At 43.1% G+C, this 25,117-nt stretch overlaps 1 protein-coding gene across 2 annotated transcripts in view; it reads right to left on the bottom strand.

Annotated features, from left to right (window-relative positions):
• The window catches only part of DDX50 (DExD-box helicase 50), a 35,097-nt gene extending 12,829 nt beyond the window's left edge, over nucleotides 1-22,268 (bottom strand). The window contains exons 1-9 of one of the 2 annotated variants that reach the window (XM_004617110.2): nucleotides 22,082-22,268; nucleotides 16,376-16,669; nucleotides 12,435-12,510; nucleotides 11,911-12,089; nucleotides 9,827-9,944; nucleotides 9,530-9,715; nucleotides 8,674-8,819; nucleotides 2,237-2,386; nucleotides 169-330 (exon numbers count right to left, since the gene is read on the bottom strand). In XM_004617110.2, the coding sequence (XP_004617167.1) occupies nucleotides 169-330; nucleotides 2,237-2,386; nucleotides 8,674-8,819; nucleotides 9,530-9,715; nucleotides 9,827-9,944; nucleotides 11,911-12,089; nucleotides 12,435-12,510; nucleotides 16,376-16,669; nucleotides 22,082-22,171 (1,401 nt within the window). In that variant the 5' untranslated portion in view covers nucleotides 22,172-22,268. Of the gene's footprint in view, nucleotides 1-168; nucleotides 331-2,236; nucleotides 2,387-8,673; nucleotides 8,820-9,529; nucleotides 9,716-9,826; nucleotides 9,945-11,910; nucleotides 12,090-12,434; nucleotides 12,511-16,375; nucleotides 16,670-21,451; nucleotides 22,054-22,081 lie in introns of those variants that run through there. The other variant, XM_055140462.1, reaches the window with a different exon arrangement.
• Nucleotides 22,269-25,117: the final 2,849 nt, after the last annotated feature.

Here is a 25,117-nt window from a genome sequence, read left to right as displayed (position 1 = left end):
GCCAGGAGTAACCCCTGAGCATCGCTGGGTGTGACCCAAAAAGCAAAAATAAAAAAAATAAATAAATGTAAATAAATTTTTATTTTAAATAAATTTTATCTATTTTGTAAATAAAATAGCAATTATATAGCTTCCTTTACTCTCCCAAAACCAATTCTCATTTCCTACCTGTGGAGGAGAACTCTGAATCACCAGATCAACTTCAGGAATGTCCAAACCACGAGCAGCCACATTTGTTGCCACCAAAACTTTGAAACTACCTTCTCTGAAGCCTTTCAGTGTAATTTCTCGTTGAGATTGTGCAATATCCCCATGTAAACACTGAGCATTCTATTCCAAAAAAAAAAGGGGGGGAGAAGGGGTAAATGAAGTGTATGGTTTATACTTTCAATTGATAGCACAATAATAAGCCGTATAGTCTAAACCTTTTAAAAAATTTAATCTTCCCACTTTTCATTATAATGCATGCATACAATTTTTTAATAACACAAACATTACTAAAAATATGTAACAAAAAATGCTGACGTTTTCCCTTATTAACAGTCTCAAATAATTCCTCGTTAACAGTTCAATGGATAGGGGCTGGAAAGATAGCACAGCGGGTAGGGCGTTTGCCTTGCACGCGGCCGACCCGGGTTCAAATCCCAGAGTCCCATATGGTCCCCTGAGCATGACCAGGGGTAATTCCTGAGTGCAAAGCCAGGAGTAACCCCTGTGCATTGCCAGGTGTGACTCAAAAAGCAAAAAAAAAAAAAAAAAAACAGTTCAATGGATATTCCGCCCCCTCAAAGGTTTTTGGGCCACAACCAGAGATGCTCAGGGGATCATATGAGGTGCTAGGGATTGAACTTGAGTTTTTTTGGTTTTTTTTTTTTTTTTTTTTTGGTTTTTGGGTCACACCCGGCGATGCACAGGGGTTACTCCTGGCTCTTCACTCAGAATTACCCCTGGCAGTGCTCAGGGGACCATATGGGATGCTGGGATTAGAACCCGGGTCGGCCACGTGCAAGGCAAACACCCTATCCGCTGTGCTATCGCTCCAGCCCCGGGATTGAACTTGAGTAAGCCACATGCAGACAAGTCCCTACCCATGATACATCTATTGTAGAGAGTGCTCAGGAGATCATATGTAGCACTGGAGATTGAACTATGATCAGCTGAATGCAAGGTAAGTGCTTTAACCCATATCTCTCCAGACACACACTTAAAAAAAAATGCACATATAATACCAGCAATACTAAGTCCGGTAAGCATCACATCATTAAGTCCAAATAATGAACCATCATACAGCTACGACTATAAAGAACTACGAATATAAAGTATTTGTTGCAGCTGAAGAATACATGAGTTCTTTACACTATTCTGTATTGTCAACATGTATGTATGTGTGAAATTTTCTACTCTAAAAAGTAAAACTGGCGTTGGAGAGATAGTACAGTGGGCAGGATGCTTACATTGTATGCAACAGACCCAGATTCGATCCCTGGCACCTCCTATGTTTCTGGAACACTATGATCCCTGAGCACAGAGCCAGGAGTAAGCCCTGAGCATCACTGGGCATGGCTCAAAACAACAAAAGTAAAAATAAGGGCTGGAGAAATAGACTTCGGGTCAGAAGCACAAAGCCAACCCAGATTCAATCCCTCGCTCCCCTTATGGTCCCACAGGCCCCAACAGGACTGATCCCTGAATGCAGAGGCAAAAATAAGCCCTAAGCACTGCTAGGTGTGACCCAGAAATCAAACCAAAACCAAAAACCATAAGAAGTAAAAACAGATGGATTTAGTATACTACACAATTCATAAGTATATGCGATTCATTCTATAATACAGCTCTAAAATACCAACTCTTTTTTTGGGTCACACCTGGAGAGGCTCAGGGGTTACTCCTGGCGGTGCTCAGGGGACTATATGGGATGCTGGGAATGGAACCTGGGTCGGCCGCATGCAAGGCAAACGCCCTACACGCTGTGCTATTGCTCTAGTCGCTCCAGCCCTGAAATACCAACTCTTGTCTATAGAAATTCATTTTCAAAGTATTGAAAATCTTCCTAAAGAAAAAAGATAGAACTCCACCATGACTTAACAGATCATGAGAAAAATGGTTGTAATTCCTTTTTTAATTAACATTAATTATGAGAATGACGATCAAACCTGGTCCATAAAGGAAAATTTTTGTTCATTGATTCATCCTTATAATCTGAATTAAAGCAAACATAAGAAAAAGAAAAGAATACCTGTTTAATGTGCGGATTCATTGCCATTTCAGTTACATTCTTTTTGGTTTCACAGAAAATAATAGCTCGCCCTTCAGATCCACTGTAGACTTGAAGGACATCTCCAATGACTGCTGGCCTTTGAGACCAATGGCACTGAATGGCCAAATGCTGTGAAGAAAGATTGCCATGCTTCAATAAACTGAAAAATGATTTTACATTTTTTCCCCTATATGTCCAAAAATTGACCTTCCTGGAAGAATTTTTTTTCAGACAGACAAAACTAATGTATAGTTAAAAAAAAAAAATCAGAACAGAACTTGTATACTGACTAGTCAGGGGTATGACGGAAACTTTCTGAGAGAATGATAAAATGTATCTTATCATAGATTGAGTTAACACATTTACATGAATTAAAAATGAAAATATACTTAAATTTTTGCATTTTACTGTATGTGAATCTTATCTTTTAATTTTTATTTTTTTGCTTTTTGGGTCACACCTGGCGATGCACATGGGTTACTCCTGGCTTATCCACTCAGGAATCACTCCTGGTAGTGCTCAGGGGACCATATGGGATGCTGGGAATCGAACCCGGGTAGGCCGAGTGCAAGGCAAATGCCCTACCCACTGTGCTATCACTCCAGCCCCATGAAATTTTTTTTTTTTTGCTTTTTGGATCACACCCAGCGATGCACAGGGGTTACTCCTGGCTTTGCACTCAAGAATTACCCCTGGCGGTGCTCAGGGGACCATATGGGATGCTGGGAATTTATTTATTTATTTATTTATTTTTTAGGATTTGCTTTTGTTTTTTTTTGTTTTTTTTTTTAATTAATAGTTTATTTTTAATTAGTGAGTCAACGTGAGGGTACAGTTACAGATTTATACATTTTTGTGCTCATGTTTCTCCCTTACAAAGTTTGATAACCCATCCCTTCACCAGTGCCCATTCTCCACCACCAGTAAACCCAACATCCCTCCCCCCCTCCCCAGTCCCGTCTCCCCCCACCCCACACTGCCACTATGGCAGGGTATTCCCTTTTGTTCTCTCTCTCTGATTAGGTGTTGTGGTTTGCAATAAAGGTGTTGAGTGGCCATTGTGTTCAGTCTCTAGTCTATATTTGGCCCGCATCATCTTTCCCCCACATGACCAACAACCACATTTTACTTGCTGTTCCCTTCTCTGAGTTGCCCGATGCTGGGAATTTAACCTGGGTTGGCCGCGTGCAAGGCAAATGCCCTACCCACTGTGCTATTGCTCCAGCCCCCAGCCCCGTGAATCTTATCTTTAAAAAAATTATAGCACTGGAAACAGGAAAGACAATGCAGTGTGTAGAGTGCTGGCCTTGCATGTGACTGACCCAAGTTCAATCCCCCAGCAACCCAAGTGCATAGCCAGGAGGAATCCCCAAGCATAGCCCAGGTGTGGCCCCATACCAAAACAACAAAAAATTTTTAGAAGGTACACTATCCTGAAGCCAGAAAGACAGTGGGGAGGGCATTTGTCCTGCACAAAGACTACCCAAGTTTGGTCTCTGGCATTCCATGTGGTACCCAAAGCACTACTATAAGTGATCCCGGAATGTTAAGTCCTATGTAACCTCAAAACCAAACCCCAAAAAAACAAAACCCTGCATCATTCTATCTCTATGTCCAAACAACTGCCAAACCCAATTGGCAAAAGCATTATTAGGAGTGGCCCTAGGCCCCTGAGCATCTGGAAGACCCCCAAAATAAAGGCTGAGGAAATAATATAGAAGTTAAGGTCTTGCATTGCATTTGCAGCCAGTAACAATTCAACCCCCAGCATTGTATATTATACCCCTTATATGCATGGCCAGGAGTAGCCCCTGAGTTCTGTGACCAAGAAACCAAAATAAAATAACCAATACTGAACTCCAATTAAAAATATGCATGGATAGGGCCCAGAGCGGTAGTACAGCAGATATGGTATTTGCCTTGCACATAGTCGACCCAGGTTTGATCCCAGCACCCTTATGGTCCCCAAAACCGCCAGGAGTAATCCCTGAGTGCAGAGCCAGAAATAAGCCCTGAGCATCACCAGGTATGCCCACAACCCTCACAAAAAAAAAAAAAAATGCAGTGGGCTGAGGGGATAGCTCAAAAGGCGTTACACACGGGAATCCTGGGTTCAATTTCTGGTACTGCATGGCTTTCCAAGCACTGCCAGGAACAACCCCTCCGTAGCCAAAAAAAAGTTATATATGTAAGTATACTGAGTTCTGCAATTTGAAATGAATCAGAAACTAAGATGGTTACAGAGATGGAATATAGGGATTTGATTAAGCAAATACAGTTGGAAAAAAAAACAACTTAAGCTTCTAACAGGACGCTTTCATTGTGTTTTGCCCCTTTGCTTTCCTTTACTCCTATTGCAACTAGGCGGCAAATACATTTGGTTGCAGTGCTCACAATGTTTGGTTTTTGCTGGTTTTTTTGGGCCAACTCAGTGATGCTCAGGAGTTATTCCTGGCAGTGCTTGGGGGAGCATATGAGATGCCAGGGATCGAACCTGGGTTGGCCGTGTGCAAGGCAAGCAGCCTACCTATTCTACTGCATCTCCAGCCTCTTAAATGCTTTGTTGTAGGCTTATTTCAGCTCTTTTTTGAAACATTTGAACTTTTGCTACTGGGATCATACTTAGTCTGTGAAGTAGCACTGAAGAAAGAATTCATGGTTTCACACATGAAAGACAGGAACTTTACCACTGAATATTCCCAGGCCCCAAATAAGAGTAAAATGTTAATGGAAGGATCTAGATCAGAGTTGTGCAAGGAATACCAGCTCAACAGACTGGAACACATCCATTGCATGTGGGAGTCACTAATTTCAATCCCAGTCCTGCATGATCCCATAACACTACCAGGCATTACCCCCAAATAAAAAAAACTGAAAACCTGTAATAGAGCTTTCCCTCCTTACTTGGCCTACTGCCACACACACACACACACACACACAAAATCATTTTAGTGTTTTAGAATATACCTTCTTTAGGCAAATAAAAAACACTGGAGACTCTATCACCCTCCCTGGACCATCGCAGCAGTTCCCAGGGAGTGTCACCCACTTTGGGAAACTGATCTGTGGGTATACAGGTGTTCACTATAAAATCCTCTCAACTTTGCTGTTATGTTCAACTTTTATGACAGGGCAGGAGCAATAGTATGTGTGCTTGCCTTGTACATGGCCAACCTGGGTTTGATCCCCAGAAGCTCATATGGTCACCCAATCCAGTCAGGAATGATTCCTAAGCATAGAGCCAGAAGTAAACTCTATTGTATACAGTTTCATGATAAAATGTCAGGAAAAAAATTATACTGCACATGTAAAATATTTTCATATTATATATACATATATTTTATATATACATGTATATACACACAAACATGTGTGTGTGTGTATATATATAAAATGCTTTAGTTTTACTGTGGAGGCCACTCCTAGCCATGCATTGGGGGCTACTAGACCACTCCCAGCAGTGCTCAGGGGGCCATGCATGTTTTGGGGATAGAATTCAGGTCTTCACACATGCAAGGTATGTTCTATTTTTTCGTTAGGAGAGCAGGGTGAGGGTGAGGGAATGGGGGGGTGGAAGGTGGGGTTACGTTACTCCCAGCTAGGTACTGGTGACTACTCCAAAGGATTATACCTGAGACTTCCAAATAAAAAGTATGTACTCCAGCACTTCTGAGTTATTTTCCCTGCAAAAGGTTTATGTTCGACCAATTAAGTCATATCCCTGGAATTGTGCGTACAATTATTTAAAATAAACATATACATGTACATACATACATATAAATTATAGAACCTGGAAAAGCACCACAGGAAAAAACTTAACAATCAATTGAAGGCTGGAGCGATAGCACAATGGGTAGGGCATTTGCCTTGCATGTGGCCAACCCAGGTTCAATTCCCAGCATCCCATACGGTCCCCTGAGTGCATGAGCCAGGAGTAACCCCTGTGCATTGCCTGGTATGACCCAAAAAGCAAAACGAAACAAAACAAAAAAGAATCAATTGAAATACCTATGACATAGCCTTACTCCTTCCCTGCCTCAAAAGAAAAAGATGGGGAGGCAAGGGCCAGGATGTGGCTCAGAGGCAGATCACGTATCTTGGAAGTGTAAGGCCATGCCATGAGTGTGATCCCTGGCTTTGGCTTTGTCCCAAGAGCTAAAAGTCAATGACAATGACATTCGTCTTATTTTGCTTTCCGGGGGGAAAGTGTGGGGTATGAGACCCATCCAGCAGTGCTCGAAGGTCACTCCTGGTAGTGGTCAGGGGACCGTAAGCAGTGCCCAGCGAACCATATCAGGGTGATCTGCATGAAAGGCAACTCCAACCCAGGCTCTGCCATTTGTGATCTTCAGTGCCACATGTCTCAGCACTTAGGGATACTGGAGGGGAGTAGGGGGGGTTGCACACTATATATATGGGATGCTGGGGATTGAACCTGGGTCAGCTGCATACAAGGCAACTGCCGACCTACTGTACTATCACTCTAACCCATTTGTTTTTATGGGCCACACCTGGCAGTGCTCAGGGATTATTCCTGGCTCTGTGCTCAGGAGTGACCACCCCTTGGCAGTGCTCAGGGGACCATATGTGGTGCTGGGGATTTGAACCAGGGTCACAGCTATCACAGATATATATAAGCAAGGCAAATATCTTACCTCCTGTATTATCTCTCCAGTTCTGTAATTTTGTTTTTTATCAAATTCATTCTTCTAAATTTCAGAAATGGGGACTGGAGTGATAGTACATCAGGTAGGGCGCTTGCCTCGAATACAACTGACCCAGGTTCAATCCCCAGTCCCCCATATGGTCCCTGAGGCTGCCAGAAGTAACACCTGAGCACAGTTAGGTATGGTCCCAAACCAAGAAAATTCCAAAAATTGTACTCCTGGACTATTATTTAGTACATTTTTATTTACATACACATCAAACAGAAAAATATATGAGATTATCAACATTTTCACTGTAAACCAGCAGCTGACAATACGCTAGTAGAACAATGGTTTTCAACCTTTTTATGACTACAGACCAGCACCAGCCCAAAGGCAGTCAGGGCAAGAGCTCTACCTGTTGCACACTCTCTCCAGGCCCAGATGACTCAGGGAAAAAAAAAAAAAATTTTTTTTTTCTAAGTGTGGGTTTGGTCACACTTGGTGATGTTCAGGCGGGGCTTAGTCCTGGCTCTACTTTCAGGGATCATCCCAGTGCCTAAGGATAAACCTGGTTTGGACATGTGGAAGGCAAACACCCTGTCTGCTATACTATCAAACTAGCCCAGCTCCCTGCTTTTTAAATTTACATCTTTATCTGTACTTCTCTTTATTTATTTATTTATTTGCGGAGGGAGGGGAAGGTTGGGCCACACCAGGCAGTGCTCAGGGGTTACTCCTGACTCTTACTCAGGATTCACTTCTGGCAGGCTTGGGGCTCCGTGTGGGATGCTGGGGATTAAACTCAGGCGGACCATGAGCAAGGAGAGTGGCCTACCCACTGTACTACTGCTCCAGCCCCTGTATTTCTCTTTAAAAACAAAAACAAAAAACCCAAGATTTTTTAAATACTCATTAATTCAAAATCATCAACCTTTTCCCTTATGTATTTGATTTTTTTGGAAAGGCCTTCCCTTTCCTAAATTTAGTAAACTATTCAGTGACATCACTGTTATATCAGGGGTGGGGTGGGCTGGGAGCCATACCCAACTGTTCTGTGTGGGGGTTACCCTGAAGTCTCAGGAGATTGTGTGGTTGGTGCTGGGGACTGAAACTGAGACTCCCATAACAAAGCCTGTACTATAACTCATTGAGCTCTCTTTGGTCCAGTTTTGAATTAAGTTAAGGCCTTTCTAAAAACTTCCAGGTATTTTCCTTGCATAGAGTATGAAATAAGGACATAACTTTTCTCTACCTATGTTTACACAAATTATCCTAGCACTATTCTTTTCTACTCAATATCTATTACCTGGTTTTGTCAAATTCAATGTTTTGGGTTTTTTTTTTTTTTGCCTTTTGGGTCACACCCGGCGATGCTCAGGGGTTACTCCAGGCTCTGCACTCAGGAATTACCCCTGGCGGTGCTCAGGGGACCATATGGGATGCTGGGAAAAGAACCCCGGTCGGTCTCATGCAAGGCAAAAGCCCTACCCGCTGTGCTATCACTCCAGCCCCAAATTCAATGTATTTTAATTCTACTTCTGTGGCTGCTTGTCTAACTCTTATTAGGACCTGACTGATCAGCACTTTCCCCCTTTACTTATTTTATCTGCCCCTCATTCTCCATCTACAAGAAAACAGAGGTACCTTATTGACAAAAAGCAAAAATAAAGACCTGGCCTGAACTCATACCCAAAACTTGTATTTGGCACCACACACTTTAAAATATGAACCAAAAGTTAAAATCTATCATGCTGGAAAGCTACTTACTTCCACAGTAGTTGCAGCCTTTTGAGTCATTTTTCCAACAAGGTCAACCTGTTCATATCTGGATTTCATGTATTTTTTTGCAACTTTGTATACCCACTGTGGGCAAGTTGCAGAAAAAAGTAAAGTCTGAGGATTGTCTTCAGAATCTTAAATAGTAAAAAAAGAATAAAAATGCTTTCTTAATAGCCTGTGATATATTAGTTCTTAAAATTCCCCCCAATCTTTAAAGAAATAAAAATTTCAAAACTTGATTTTAAACAATCTTATTTTACTGTAATTACGAAAAGGGAAAATGGGGAAAATATGAAGACAACTAAACCAGGAAGGTGACAATTTAAGAATACTGGACAAATAAATATAATGCACAGGAGAAAGGATAAAAAGCTAAGAAAACAGTTAAAGTATATTAAAATATTTTGTTGCTAAAGAAGAAACTAGACACCAAATGACTTTAATTTTATTAAAACACTGGTAACAGAGGCCAGAGCAATAGTACAGTAGGTAGGACGCTTGCCTTGCACATGGCTTACCCAGGTTCAAGCCCCAGCATCCCATACGGTCCCCCAAGCCCATCAAGCATGATCCTGAGTACAGAGCCAGGAGTGATCCCTGAGCACTGCAGGTGTGCCCTCTAATCCCCAAACTAATAAATAAAAACCCACTAGAAATAAGAGCCAGGGGTGGCATAGTGGTAAAGCACCAGCCTTGCATGTGTGATGAACCTTGGGTTCGAGCCCCAGAACCAAAAGAAACAAAAACCTGAAAAGAATACAATAAAAATAGAATTTTAAATTCTTAAATTTCCACATAAGAGAATAATTGCTAATATAATTGCTAATTTTGAATTAGGACATACCAGTTTTGTAAGATTCATGAATAATATCTTCAACTTGTTCAGCAAAACCTAAATCTAACATTTGATCCACTTCATCAAGCACAACATGGCGCAGTTTAGAAAGATCTAATCGGCCACTCTGCAGATGGTCTTTGATACGACCAGGTGTTCCAACCAAGATGTCAATACCATTTCGGATATGGTTAACTGTGAAAGGAGAAAATTATCAGTTACATGTAAAACATTAAAAATGGTCACAATATGTATTTTCATTTAAATATGGAGATTTCTGTGGTAATATCATATATATTTACTCACTTTGGCCTTGATATGATGTTCCACCATAAAAACATGCCACACTGAGTTTCCTAGTTATATCTTTGAAGTCTTTAGCTACTTGGTTTGCCAGTTCCCTTGTAGGAGCCAAAACAAGTACCTGAGCAAGAGGTGTGAAAAATAAAAAGAACTTTTCTAGATATGTCAGGATTTAAACTGAAACTTTTAGGGGGCATTTAAAACCAAGAACGTCAACATTAATCTTACAGTATCTAAAGAAAAACAGTACAAATAATAACCTATATTTATTAATCATCCCTTACTATTTCCATTCTTTCTTTTACTTTTATAGCAAAATTATACTTTTATAGCAAAAGAATTATAGTAAAATTTTACTTTTATAGTAAAAGAATTTATCAGATGCATAGCATTATCAGAGTTCTTTCCAAAATTCCTTTTCCTCACTGATGTTCCTAGCCCTCTTTTCATATTTTCTCTCACTGCTTAATTATTTCTCCCTAGTACTTACAGCATATGAAATATCTGTGTTTTATTTATCTGCTTATTATGTTTTACTCACTAAATGTTAAGAGCCATTTTAAGGCAGGAATTTGTCGGTTTGGGATACTAATTCCTTGGCACAATTCCTCCCAGAAAACACAGTTGTTAAATGAATATATGCCAAGAATTAGTTTCTTCCATGAATTATCTAATTTGATCCTCACAAAAACCTACTTTACATCCCAATTTTACCAATAAGAAAACTTAAGTATCAGAGAAGTTCAGGGTCCTGCCTGAGATTAAAAAAGAAATGAAGCTAGAATCTCCAGTCTTTATTATTGATTTTTGGTCACACTCAGCAGTGTTCAGGGGACCATATGGTACCAGGGATTGAATCTGGGTCTCTGGCAGGAAAAGTATCTGCTCAAGCCCTCTGAAACATCTCCCCAGCACCTTTGAATCTCTAGTATTTCTAGTACAAAAACCTGTTTTTGGACCACAGCTAGCAGTGCTGGAGCTACTCATAGCTGGATGCCTTCGGAGCACTCCCACAGTGCTTGGAGAGCCCTGGAGTGCTGAGATCACAACCAGTCCTCCCACAAAGCATGTGCTCAGCCCTTTCAACTATCTCTCAGGCCCCAAAGCCTAACAACTTTTCTTCTTTTTTGTGGGGGTAGGGCACATCCAGCTGTGCTCAGGGTTTATTCCTGGCTCGTGCTCAGGGGTCACTCCTGGCATGGCTCGGGGACCATAGGGAGTACCGGGAATCAAAACTGGGTAGGCTGTGTGCAAGGCAAACACCATATCCACTATACTGTCTCTCCAATCCACATGAAAAATTTAGGCAGATTGCAACTATATTGTTTATATACCTTGCAGTCTTAATTTCACCTAAGAAATAGAACTCTCTAAAAAAAAATTGTCTTGTTAGACAATCATATCCAAAACACTTATAATTTAATTACATATTAAATACATAACAATCACATATGGGGATTTACTCTTACACTTTTATAGTATTCAAATCATTCAAAGAATAAACCACTTTTAGTCACATATCTGTTTAAATTAGTGATTATTTTCAATTTAGGAATCTTATAAAGAACAGGTTACAAAAAAGGTTAAAGTTTAGACTAAAATTTCACTCGTCCTTTCTGTCTTTTTTATATATGAAAACAGATTACCCAGGAATCCCAGTAACATAGGGAGTAGTAATTCCCCTTCTATAATACTCATCTAAAGAAGTCAAACAGTAAAGCGTTCAGTATATGACCAAAATGAATACCTAGCAACTTCATGTTTAGAAGCAAATCAAAAAAAAAAAAAAATAAGAAAAATATCACCAAATATTCTAACTCTATAGATAATCCTAAAATAAGACAGTCTGGTTTAATAATACACTTATCAAAGACATCCATGGATCCATGTATAGTTAAAAGCAGTAACTAGTTTTGCTTGAGATTTATGTTAAAAAGCAACATATTTTTGCTTTAGGACCCAAATTTTTACTTTATGCTATAGGGCTAACTTTTCTATCTTGGGGTACAACTTGAATCAAACCTGAATTCTTCCTTTCCCTTTCTATGAAAGTAATATTTAAACCTTTCACTCCCTGTAAAGGTTACCTTCGGTGAGCGACTTTTTTTAATCGTCTCTTGATTTCTTTGGAGTCTTTCAATCAAGGGAATGGCAAAAGAGAATGTCTTTCCTGTTCCTGTACGTGCTTGAGCAATTAAATCTTTTCCTTCATATACAGGACCAAAGGTTTTAACTTGAATAGGAAAGAGATATGTTACCCCTCGACCTGTAAAATGAGATTTCATTGAAATATTTAAGACAAGCATTAAAAATATATATATTTGAAAATGATAATCTGGTTCCTCAATGTCTGCCTAAAGAAATACCACCTAGAGATATTTACCATTACTTCTACCCAAAGAGGAATTACCCAAAAAAAAAGTCTGAACTTCTGACGAATACATATATTTCTTTAAAGTCAAACTAAACAAAACAAAAAAGGATGATGTAGAAATACCTGCAACTAATGAAGAGTTATTTCTTTTTTTAATTCTCCTTTAGGTCAGAAAAGGGACAAAAGTAATACAAAATATAGGTTTTTTAGACATATGTCCACTAAAAGTCATAATACCTTTCAGAAGTTTTATGGTCTCTTCAGATATGGGAAAATTGGAGAAAGCACCTTCTTTCTGTTCACGGGTTAGGTTCTGTCAAAATAAAATCAAAATTCTAACTAAAGTTCACGGTAGACTAGGCATTTATAATCTCCTCATTTAACATTTAGTTTTACTAAATGAGCTAACAAATCTTCATAATCTGTAAAGCCTGTAACAGATTAATATCAAAGATAAATAGGAAATTAATTTAATTTAAAAATTCCTTTAAATAGCAAGCTTATTTATGTATTTTCTCAAAATATGTTTCATTTAATTTTTATTTATTTTAGCTTTGACGTCATACCCACCAGTGCTCTGGACATATTCCTGGCTCAATGGTCAAGATCACTTGTGTCATTGCTCAGGGGACTGTATATGGTGCCGGGGATTGAACTCTGGTCAGCTGTATGCAAGGACAGCACTCTACACTCCATATTCTCTCCAGCTACCAGTTGTATTTTTAATAGGTGCTATCACAGCAGAATTCAGATTAGCAGTGCCGACCGGGGTGAGGGTATTAACCACAACCAACAAGACAACAGGCAGTGGTGGGGGAAGGCATATGGTACCAGAGATTACACACAATGGTTTTACACATGCTAAATATGCTTTATCACTTGTGGCTTTTCCCTGTTCATCTTCCCACTCTCCCCTGCTTTTGTGCATGTGTGTGTGTGTGGTGTTAGGGATTGAACCCAGAGATTACCATTGAACATCTTTGGCCTAATCTTTGTATTTTCAAAATCTATTGCTGAAGTTTGGTGCCAAAATAAACGATAGCTACAAAGGAATATATATAGACATGGCTCAGGTCTTCATATACAGAAGGCCAGGTTCATACAGACCCTGCACAGCCTCCCTCACCTACCCAGCAGTACCAGGAGAATGACTGGGAAGAACCTGAGAACCAGTAGGTATGGCCTCCAACAAATAACATTCAAACAGATACTAACAAAAGGTCCAGGAATATGGACCTATACTATATTTTCTACACCTCCTTAAATGTTAAAATCTAAAAGAAGAGATTTCTTAAACCATTTTCCTTAGCTTATTTTTGGTTGTTGTTGTTTAGGCCACACAGTGATGCTCAGGGCTTACTCCTGCCTGTCTTCAGAAATCACTCCTACAATGCTTAGGGAACAATATGGGGTGTTGGAGATCAGAACCAAGGTTGGTGGCATGCAAGGCAAGCACTCTATCTCTCCAGCCCAGATCATTTATTCTTAATTTCACTTGAACGTTAAAAATGAAAACAGCAGGACAGAGTGAGAGTATAACAGGTACACACACCCACCACCAAATACAAAAGACTGCATTACCAGGGCTGAAGGGACAGTTCAGGGTTTCAAGTGTTTGACTTGCAAGCAGCTGGCTGATTAAATCCCTGGCAACACAATACCCAGAACATCCCTGCAGTGGAGTACCCAGTCCTGCTGAGCACTAGCTGGGAGACCCAAAAATAAAGTGCTTTAAAAAACTGAATTACAGGGGCTGGAGAGATAGCACAGCGGGTAGGGCGTTTGCCTTGCACGCGGCCGACCTGGGTTCAAATCCCAGCATCCCATATGGTCCCCTGAGCACAGCCAGGGGTGATTCCTGAGTGCAGAGCCAGGAGTAACCCCTGTGCATCGCCAGGTGTGACCCAAAAAGCAAAAAAATATATATATATAAAAAACTGAATTACAGGGGCCGGAGTCATAGTACAACTGGTAGGGAATTTGCCTTGCACACAGCTGATGTATGTTTGATTCAAAGCATACCATATAGTTCTCCAAGCACCACCAGGAGTAATTCCTGAATGCAGAGCCAAAAATAACCCTTGAGGGGCTGGAGAGATAGCACAGCGGGTAGGGCGTTTGCCTTGCACGCGGCCGACCTGGGTTCAAATCCCAGCATCCCATATGGTCCCCTGAGCACGGCCAGGGGTAATTCCTGAGTGCAGAGCCAGGAGTAACCCCTGTGCATCGCCAGGTGTGACCCAAAAAGCAAAAAAATATATATATATAAAAAACTGAATTACAGGGGCCGGAGTCATAGTACAACTGGTAGGGAATTTGCCTTGCACACAGCTGATGTATGTTTGATTCAAAGCATACCATATAGTTCTCCAAGCACCACCAGGAGTAATTCCTGAATGCAGAGCCAAAAATAACCCTTGAGGGGCTGGAGAGATAGCACAGCGGGTAGGGCGTTTGCCTTGCACGCGGCCGACCCGGGTTCAAATCCCAGCATCCCATATGGTCCCCTGAGCACGGCCAGGGGTAATTCCTGAGTGCAGAGCCAGGAGTAACCCCTGTGCATCGCCAGGTGTGACCCAAAAAGCAAAAAAAAAAAAAAAATAACCCTTGAGCATCTCCGAATGTGACCCAAAAAGCCAAAATAAATAAATTAATTAATTAAAAAAATTTTTTTAATTTACAATAAGATCTAAAATTACTATTGTGGGGCCGGAGAGATAGCATAGTGGGTAGGGCGTTTGCCTTGCACGCGGCCGACCCGGGTTCGATCCCCGGCATCCCATATGGTCCCCCAAGCACTGCCAGGAGTAATTCCTGACTGCAAAGCCTGAGCATCGCTGGGTGTGACCCAAAAAGAAAAATAAAATAAAATAAAATTACTATTGTGGGGGCTGGCATGATAGCACAGCAGGTAGGGCATTTGCCTTGCACGAGGCCAACCAGGGTTTGAGTCCCAGCATCCCATATGGTCCCCTGAGCACCGCCAGGGGTAATTCCGGAGTGCAGAGCCAGGAGTGACCCAAAAAGCAAAATAAATAAATAAATAAAAGTTACTATTGTGGGTTGGGGGGGCCACACTGATAAGGCACTTTCCTTGCATGTAGCTAACCCAGGTTTGATTCCTGGCATCCAATATGGTCCCTCAAGATTGCCAGGAATTATCTCCTAGATTACAGAACCAAGAGTAGGTCCTGAGCATCACCAGATAGGATCCCAAAACCAAAAAAAAAAAGTGAGCCTACAAGACAGCTCAATGCAGATAGCCTGGGTTCAAAGGCAAAGTATTATAGTGACAAGCAGCACCATCAGGAGCAACCTAAGCACTGACCCAGGAGTTAAGCTTCCATAACACATGTGGCCCAAAAGACAAAAATAAACATTTACTATTGTAACAGAAGCAGACAGAATGGAAGGCAAAACATACAAAATCAACAGCCCTTATGTACTTTATTCCACAAAGTCAAGTCAATTCATGAATCCAAGGGGTTACTCCTAGTTCTGTATGCAGGAATTACTCCTGGTGGTGCTTGGGGGACCTGATGGAATGCTGAGGATCAAACCCGGGTCGGCAATGTGCAAGGCAAACACCCTACCCACTGTACAATTGCTCCGGCTCCCCAGGACTGGAAATTTAGGGCCCAGAGTGGTAATACAATGGGCAGGTGGTTTACTTGCATGTGGTTGACCTGGATTCAATCCAAGGCATCCCATATAGTACCCCTGGCAGTAACCTCTAAGCATAGCCAGGTGTGGCCCTAAAACCAAAAACATAAAACTAAAACCAAAAGATATTGCCTTGCATGCAGTCAACTGTATTCAATCCCTGATATCCCTGAGCACCACGAGAAGTAATTCCTGAGTGCAGAGTCAGGAGTTAACCCTGAGCAGGCCCCAGGCCCAAAAACTAATAAATAAGTAAAGAAATAATAAGTAAAGAATAAGTAAATAAAATAAAATAAAATTACTACCTCCTAAATATGCCTCCAGAAAAAGACAACACGATGATAGAGACCATGGAAGATGAAAAGACTCAAGTTTCTACTGCACAGATTCCCTGATCCAAAAGAATATTAAACAATAAGTAGATTATAGAATCAATCCTAATTAAACTAAGGAGTATAATTAGCCTTGAAATATTTCAAGGATAACATCAAATGCAAAACAAAAAGTGTCCATACCTCTTCTTGTTTATTATCACTTGATTTATGAGTAGAATTATCTAAGGATGACACTCGCTTTGATTTTTTTTCATATTCATCAATATCTCCATTTGACAGATCATTTCTTCTTGACTTATGAGATTTAGAAAATTCATCCGAAAGTCTATTAGATCCTTCAGTGTCTCCATTTAACTTTTCTTTCATTTTAGCCTTTTTGGGCCTGGGTGCATCCAGGTCATCTGCGACACCATTTTCTCTTGCTTCTGATTTCTCAGTTGAGTCATGGCGATGTCTTGACTTCCTTCTATCACTCTGTGGGGAGGGGGGAGAGGAAAATAGACTGACAAAGAACTCTCAAGATCTTCTTTTTGTTTGTTTTGGTTCTTGAGACCTTTGCTGGGGAGGTAGTACTCGGAAGGAGCAAGGGGCCAAACCTGGGGCCCTGTACATGTCACACATGTGCTCTAGCTCTTTGACATTCCTGTATCGTGAGGGCTACTTTTAAGACTCTAGAATAGTTAAAGCATGACTCCCTAAACAACAAAACACAATCTAGTATTATCTTGAAAGGTTTGCTGGCACCTCAGAGGTTATTCCTGGTGCTCCTTGGGTGACGATACAGAATGCTGAGGATCAAACCTTGTTTGGCCACGTGCAACATAAGCGTACTACCCGATGAACTACTGCTCCGGTCCCACTAGCAACCTTTCTTAATCGAGGCATCTAGGCCCTCTCTATTCCACCCTAAGACATAACAAATATCAAATTAGCACCTTTCCAGAAAAAGATGAACTCTGGATCCATAAATTTTAAAACTATATACTTCTAATATGTTCACAGAAAAAAGAAAGTATTGACTACCTATCCAGCAATTTGTAATGCACACTTAGCTTTTTAAAAATTCTTTTAACAACCCTATAAAGGAAATATAGACCTATAGTCCTTTATCCAAATTTCCAAGATCCACAAAGCTCTGAAAACCAAAAGGTTGTTTTTTTTTTTTATAACTCATTTGGAGGCAAAACCTTACTTGAACTCATCTGGTGGCAAAACCTTACTTGAACTCATTTGGTGACAAAATTTGGCTTGAACATATGCAAGGCTATTTGTTGGGTTTTTTTAATTATTTGTTTTTGTGCCACACACGGAGGTGCTCAGGGCCTTCTCCTGGCTCTGCACTTAGGAATCACTCCTGGCAGGATTTAGAGAACCTAACCTATGGAGTGCTGGGAATTAACCCGAGTTCAATGGCAAGGTAAGCATTTTACCTGTTGTACTATATCTCTGGACCCATGCAAGGCTACTCATAATCTTTATTATTCCACTTAGCAAAAAGTTTAGTTAATATTAAAATGTTTAATTACAGATTGGGGATCCCAAACCCCACAGATACATTACCCATCTAAAAGTTTACAGATGGACCAGAGAGATAGTATAGTGGGTAGGAAATGTGCCTTGCCCATTGGCCAAATGGGGTTCGATCCCTGGCACCCCGTATGTTCCCCTAAGCACACCAGGACTAAGCCCTGAACACTTCCAGGTATGGCCCAAAAACCCAAAAGAAATAAAGAAAAATTCCCAGAATCCTGAATTCCAAAACACAGGTTGACCCAAGGACCTTGGATAAGGGATTGAGAGTCTATATTCTTTTCCATATCACAGGCAGGAAAAAAAAAAATTCTTAGACTTGCCGAAGACTCACACATGGGATTTCCTGCATGTGGAAGTGCTAGGAATCAAGTTCTACCTAACTTGAAAGCCACTGTTTATTTCACATCTCTGAACACTGACAATAGGTTAAAGAAAAAACAAAATTATATAATTCATGCAAAACTCAATTATTATACTCCTATGGGAAAACAAATACATTATTAATCCCAGATGAAAAAAATCAAGTTCTCTAAAATGTAACTTTTTTTGGGCCACACCTGGTTGTACTCAGGGCATATTCCTGTCTCTGTGCCCAGGGATTACTCTTGGCAAACTCAGGAACCATAGTAAGACAAATACCCTATCTGCCGTACTATCTCTCCAGCCCCCTACTTGAATTTTAAAAAGAAACACTTATTCAGGCCAAAGACTATACAGGGATAAAGATATTTGCCTTGGGGCTGGACTAATAGCACAGTGGGTAGGGCATTTGCCTTGTACGAGGCCGACCAGGGTTCGATTCCCAGCATCCCATATGGTCCCCTGAGCACCGCCAGGGGTAATTCCGGAGTGCAGAGCCAGGAGTGACCCCTGTGCACTGCTGGGTGTGACCCAAAAAAAGAAAAAAAAAAAAACAAAATATAAATTGTTCGCCACAGCTTTAATTTTTGCAAGAAGCAAAAACTGATTTAGAATTTTAGTATTTCAGGGGCTGGAGAGATAGTACAGAGGTAGGGTGCTTGCTTTGCATGTGGCTAACTCTGATTTTATTCCCAGCATTCCATTTGGTCCCCTGATCTCAAAGCCAAGAGTAACCCCTGAGCATTACTGGTGTGACCCAAAAAGCCAAAACAAAAAATTTAGCACTTCAGAATCGTTTGGTCAGATGTTCAAAATTAATTAGGTAGCAGTGGCTAGAAGCAGAAAATGACTAGGGTTCAAAAGCCAATACTCCAGGGTGCCCTGAACACATACAAAAAAATGACCCCAAGCACCAAATTGAGAGGAACCACTGTGCAACCACAGGTGTGGTCCAAAAAGAATTCTTTTTAAAAAGTAAAAACTGGAGAGATAAAACAGTACAGCAGGTAAGGCACTTGTCTTACACGTAGCTGACCTGAGTTTGTCTCCATCACCCCAGATGGTCCCTCGAACCTCAGCAAGGGACTGAGTATAGAGCCAGGGTAAGCTCTGATCACTTATGGATGTGGCCAAAAATGTTTTTAATTTAAAAATTAAAAACAAATGTAAACAAAAATATAGTTACATGTTTACATGATTTGATCTCTAGTTAAACTAGCACACATTTCCCCAAAAGAAAGTCTATACAAAAACAAGGCTATTTATAGTCAGTCTTGGGGTTTGAATTGCTCCTAGGCCTGCACTTCAGGGAGATGAAGCAAGGTAAAGTGAGAACCTCTGGGTTCAAGCACAGCAATGAGCCAAGGTGATCAAATAGATTGTTCCACATTAAATCCCTAGTGCTTAAAACTCTTCACTTCCCTGGTTTCCTCCTTATCCTCATACCTCTATCTTAAAAAGGTTCATCTTCGTCCTCTCATACTACTTTTCAATCTGTTCTCTTTGTAGACTTTCATACCTTCAATAAACACTTCCCAGTTCCCTTCCTTACCTACATTCCACTTCTGAGAACCTAAGGCCAGGTTCTACATCTCAATATACATAACATGAAAGATGGGGGGGGGGGGGTTGAAGCTATAGTACAGTGGGTAGGGCATTTGCCTTGCACAGGGTCAACCCAGGTTCGATCCCCAGCATCCCATATGGTCCTCCTAGCACCGCCAGAAGTAATTCCTGAGTGCAGAGCCAGGAGTAGGGCCATGTATGACACCCCCACCTCATCCCCCAAAAAAAAATCTGAAATGGGGCTGTACAGATAGTACACTTAATTAAGACACTTGACTTAGCATATAGTCCTATCAGGATTCCTTGTGCATAGCCCAGGAGTAAAACCAGGTGTGGCCTAACAATTTAAACAAACAAAAAAAACCCCAAAACTATCTACATGTGAATGCCAGATCACTGTCCTAATTAGCTCTACTTGTCTTAGTCTTTAATCTGTTTCTTTATCTTTTTATCTTCCAGAAAGGGCAATCTAGAAATACTCTGGAAAATGGCCTAAGTGAAAGGCACCAATTTACAAGAGCATAGTGAAAAGTAAGAAAGCAGGAGAAATAGCTGGGAGGGCTAATGCTCGAATACAACACCACTCTGACAAGTACAAATGCTAGAGTGGCACCAAGATTTCCAAGTGCAGTAAAAAATGGGAGAGGGAGAAGAACGCATTTTCCTCAAGAATCTCTGGGAAATATTTGGGATAGAGGGAAAATAAAGAACACGTAAGTGCTAACTGAATGCTTAAGCACTGGAAAGAAGACTTCAGGGGTGAATGAGATTACTGTCCAGATACAGCAACATGATTACAACAGTCATAAATAAAACCTTAGAGGAGGAGTAGGACTTTGAGATAAAAAGAAAAACATTTCAAGAGGATTCAAAATTCAAATAACTCCTTTAACGATTCCAGTTGAGGTTCCATCATGACAAAATCCTTAGAAAGTAGTATGTGGGTGCCAAGGGCTGAGGAATGGGCAGGAGGAAGGGCTGGGGTCTGATGGGCAGTTCCAATCTGGTAGGAGAAAACATTCTGGAAACATGGTCCTGGCTGCAGAAAAAGCTGAATGCCCGCCATCAAACTGTACTTTATAATGGCTAGGACAGCGTGCCATACATTATATATAACTAGGACTTTAAAAAAAACAAAAAAAAGGTTTGTTCTTCAAGCCTATGTTCTCCCTTGACTACATAAATCTCCTTTTCTTGTCTATTTCTTTGCTTGCTTATTTCCACTCTGGGGAAGCCAGTGTTCTTTCTTGATCGCATATTTTTTTTCTCTCCCCTCACACCTTTCAAAATATTTTTCAATCAAAACGATCTTGCTTAAATAAAAAATTTAAAAAGGACAACAACTGCTGCCGGGGGCAGAGAGGAATGAATAGGTGAACTAGACATAAAACAGGGCACAGTGGTGGAGGGTCGTGGGCACTTGGGGGGAGGGGGCAGTAATCTTTGCATACCAGTCCCATAAAATTTTAACACTACTGCAACCATGTTATCTAAATGACAACATTTTTTAAAGGAGAAGATTTTTTAATTGATTTTTTTTTAAGAAAAAACACGAGCCGAGTGTTCAGAGGACCCAACAATCCCACTTCTTGAGCCTCTATCCCAAGAACACGAAAACAGTCATTGGAAGGGACGTCAGCCCACTAGCGCCCCAAAACACAGACGCGCGCGCGCGCGCACGCCTGGTTTTCCTTACTAAGGAGGGGGGTTCTTTTCTCGGGGTCTAACGCGGGCACCTTGTACCAACCCACATCGACCACCTCACACTCCTCCTCGCGGCACCGGCGCCAACTCTACCTGTGCACGGTGGGCGCCCCGGCCGCGCCCGGCGATTCTTCCTCTCGCCCTTCTCCCCGTCGTAACCCAGGCGTTCTGCCGCGACGCTCCGAGGGCTCAAGCCAAGCGTCTGGCACCAACGAGGCGCGATCGCGACTCGCGGCTGGAACCCAACCCGCGGCCGGGAAAGCCTGGTCCTGCCGCTCAGGCCCACCCGGCCTCCTCCATCACAGGCCGACGCGAGCCCCGCCGCCCTCGGGGGACGGCGACAGCGCGGTGAAGGAAACGTCTCCGGCGGTCCTGTTCGAAGTCAGCCCACGAGGGCCGAACGGCAGGGCCCGCCGGCGGCGGGGGGCAGCGGGCAGGGACATTCGCGCGGCGATGGCAGCTTGAGTTAGACCCACCTCGTCGGCGCCGGCCAGGAGGGCGGAGGGGCCGCGCGAGGCCAGGCTCCAGCCCGGAGCCGTCCGTGCCCGGGGGAGGGGTTCTGAGGCGGGGATGGGCCCGCAGACACCTCTGAGGGGCGCGGGAGGCCCAAGGAGCGGCCCCCGGATGCTCCGGCCCAGTTGTGACAGGCCATCAAGGGACAGCTCCCCTCCCCGCCCGAGCCGCCGCAACCCCGAAAGGAGGCGCGTCCCCTCCGCGGCGCACCTTTTGCCTCTCCTTCTTCTGGTTCTCGGTGTCGTCCAAAGGTGCCTCCAGCTCCATAATGTCCCCCCAGAGGAGTTTCCCAGGCATCATTCGCCGCCGCCGCCTCCCCTTTGGCACGGTGGCCACAACCACCTACTGGCAGCAACAGCGTGAAAGGAAGCGGGGGCAGGGCGGCCGCCCGGCCGGGGCCGTGCGTCACTTCCGGAACACGCACCGCACGGCGGGGAATAAATAATCCAGGATGCTCTCCACTGGAACGCTTTCCTGGCGACGCAACCGCGCAGCCAATGAGGGTGCGATATCTCAATAGGCCCGCCCGTGTGGCGAATTGATTGGCCGCAAGCAAAAAACCCGGGCCAATCCCCGTAAAGGACGCGCGGACTGATTAGCATGAAGTTGTGGGCGGGGGGTGTCGTTCTCGCCCCTTCCCCCACCCCGAACTTTTCTCCTCGGCACCAAGGAGAACTTTCGGGGCTTCCCAGCATGCAACTGCCGAGGCAGGGGGCTTCCCGGCATGCCCTGCTTCGGCGGGGTCGCCCCCGCCGGGGCTGGGCGGCCCCTCAACGGGCCTGCGCGTGAGGCGGGCTGGCGTGCGCCGAGGCCCGTGCGGAGACCCGAGGGGAGCGCCACGCAATGCCGGAAACTGCAGGCCTCCACCCCGCCCACTGCGGACTGAGGCGTTAACGCCTAACGGCTGGGCTCGTCGGAGTCGCGCCCCCCCGCCCCCCCTCCGGCCGTTCTTGGGAAAGGGTCTGGAATGGGGCTAGAGAGGTGAAGGCCGGGATCGCGAGTGGGTTGCCAGAGACTAAGCTCTTCCGACCCACGTGGTTCTCTGGTTCATTTTAGGGCCTCCTCACACTCGCCGTTCGACCTGGAGCTCACTGAGCCTCTGGAAGGGAATTGGCTGGAGTCACTCAAGTCAGTGGCAGCCAGGACCGGCAGGAGTCTGGAGTCGCCCGCTGTGCTTCTCTGCCAGGCTGTTGGGGAAGATGCTCCCCCAGAAACTTAAAAGAGGAGGCAGTTTGGAGGCCAGAGAGACATTAGAGCCGGGAAAGCGACCGAGCCGAGTTCCATCACGGGCATCCCACATGGTCCCCCGAGAACCCCCGGGAGTAAATCGAGTTCAGAAGCAGGAGTAACCCTGATCATCGCCAGGTGTAGCCAAAAAAAAGGAGGGAAAGTAGGAATTCTTTTTTTATATAACTTGGCATGCTTTCGACAAATGCTATTTGCAGTGAATGACACGATGTTATCGCGTCAGGACTTGATGGCTGTGGAATTAACCTACTACTTTTGGTGCTGATGAAGGGTTGCTTTCCTCAGCCCAGGCCTTTTCTTCCTTACAGTTACTTGCTGTCTCCTTAGAGCCATTTCCTTATCTCTTCATAGTCTTCAATTGCTACTTGAGGTGCTGGTGCCCAGGGGCAAAGCATAACCCACTTAATAGCGAACACTCCAGCCTTTTAGCCCGAGTACCCAGCGAGTCTTAGCAAAATGGCCAGTTGCTACAAGTCAGATATTGATTAGTCCTAGAAAGCAAAACTTTCAAATTTTTTGTTGCTGATAGGGAAAAACAGCATCTCTAAACCTGTTTTCTAAATCCTATTTGTAGCAGTCCCTCAAACCCAGTCCCCATCTACCACTGTCAAACCTCTGAAGCACTACAGTAGGATGTTGTGAGAAGGAATGGGAATGGATGTGGCTAATAAATCCTACATAGGAGCCAAAGCGATAGTACATCAGGGAGGGCATTTTCTTTGCTTGCAGCAGACCTGGGTTTGTTCCTCAGCATCCCATATGGTCCCTTGAGCAATGTCAGGAGTAATTCCTGAGTGCAGAGCCAGCAGTAACCCCTGAGCATCGCCAGGTGTGACCCAAAAATTTAAAAAAATTCATATAAAATTGAAATAGGTATATGCCGATGTTATGATAGAAAACTACAGATGAAGTTCTAGCAACTAAAGTCTCTCCTCAGAGGTTATACAGCAGGTGTGAAAATGGAAAGGAATATGGGGCTGGAGTGATAACACAGCGGGTAGGCCGACCTGGGTTCTATTCCCAGCATCCGATATGGTCCCCTGAGCACTGCAAGGAGTGATTCCTGAGTGCAGAGCCAGGAGTAACCCCTGTGCATTGCCGGGTGTGACCCAAAAAGCCAAAAAAAAAAAAAATGGAAAGGAATAGAATCATATTCCTATTCAGAAGACTCACAAGTGTACTAGTGCTTCTTTCAGAATGGCCTGTGATTTCAGATCTTCTACAAACACTGCCTTTCTGATTCCCAAACTCATTGCAAATCCCTCACTGCTAGACTAGGCTGTGAAGTGGAAAAGGCAACTGTAAATTAAACCAGGCCTATAAATACCAAGTTGTGGCTTAACGGAACAAAAAATAGAGGTGAAGGGCTGAAGTGATAGTACAGCAGGTAAGGTGCTTGCCTGGAGCCCAGCTGGTTCCCCAGCACCGCCAGGATTAATACCTGAACACAGAGCTAGGAGTGGTCCCTAAGTACCACCAGTTGTGACCCCAAAACCAAAAAAAGTGAGGTGCTAAGTTATGTATATGCCCTAAATCAGTATTAAATGGCAAACTTGGGAATAGGAATGACAGCAAATACATGTTCATTTTTTTCACCATATTTCTTGCTCTATAAATAATCTCAAGATTTCTTAACTGAGTAAAATTTTTTGGCGGAGTTAGAAGGGGTGACAATGGGCTGGAGCACTAGTACAGCAGGTAGGGGGCATTTTGTCTTGTACGTAGCTGACCACAGTTCAATTCCAGGCACCATATATGGTCCCCAGAGCCTATCAGGAGTAATCTCTGAGCGCAGAACCAGGAGTAAACCCTAAGCACTGCTGAGTGTGCCCGAGGAGGTGACAGTAATTAAAAGGTATTAGTGGGGCTGGAACAATAGAACAGCGGGTAGGGAGTTTGTCATGAACATGGCCAACCTGGGTTCAATCCCCGGCATCCCATATGGTACCCGAGCACCACCAGGAGTAATTCTTGAGTGCAGAGCCAGTAGTAACCCCT

Source organism: Sorex araneus, chromosome 5, assembly GCF_027595985.1.
Source record: "Sorex araneus isolate mSorAra2 chromosome 5, mSorAra2.pri, whole genome shotgun sequence".
NCBI lineage: Eukaryota > Metazoa > Chordata > Mammalia > Eulipotyphla > Soricidae > Sorex > Sorex araneus.
Note: the sequence above shows the minus strand (reverse complement) of the source record. Positions and strands in the feature narration are given on the sequence as shown.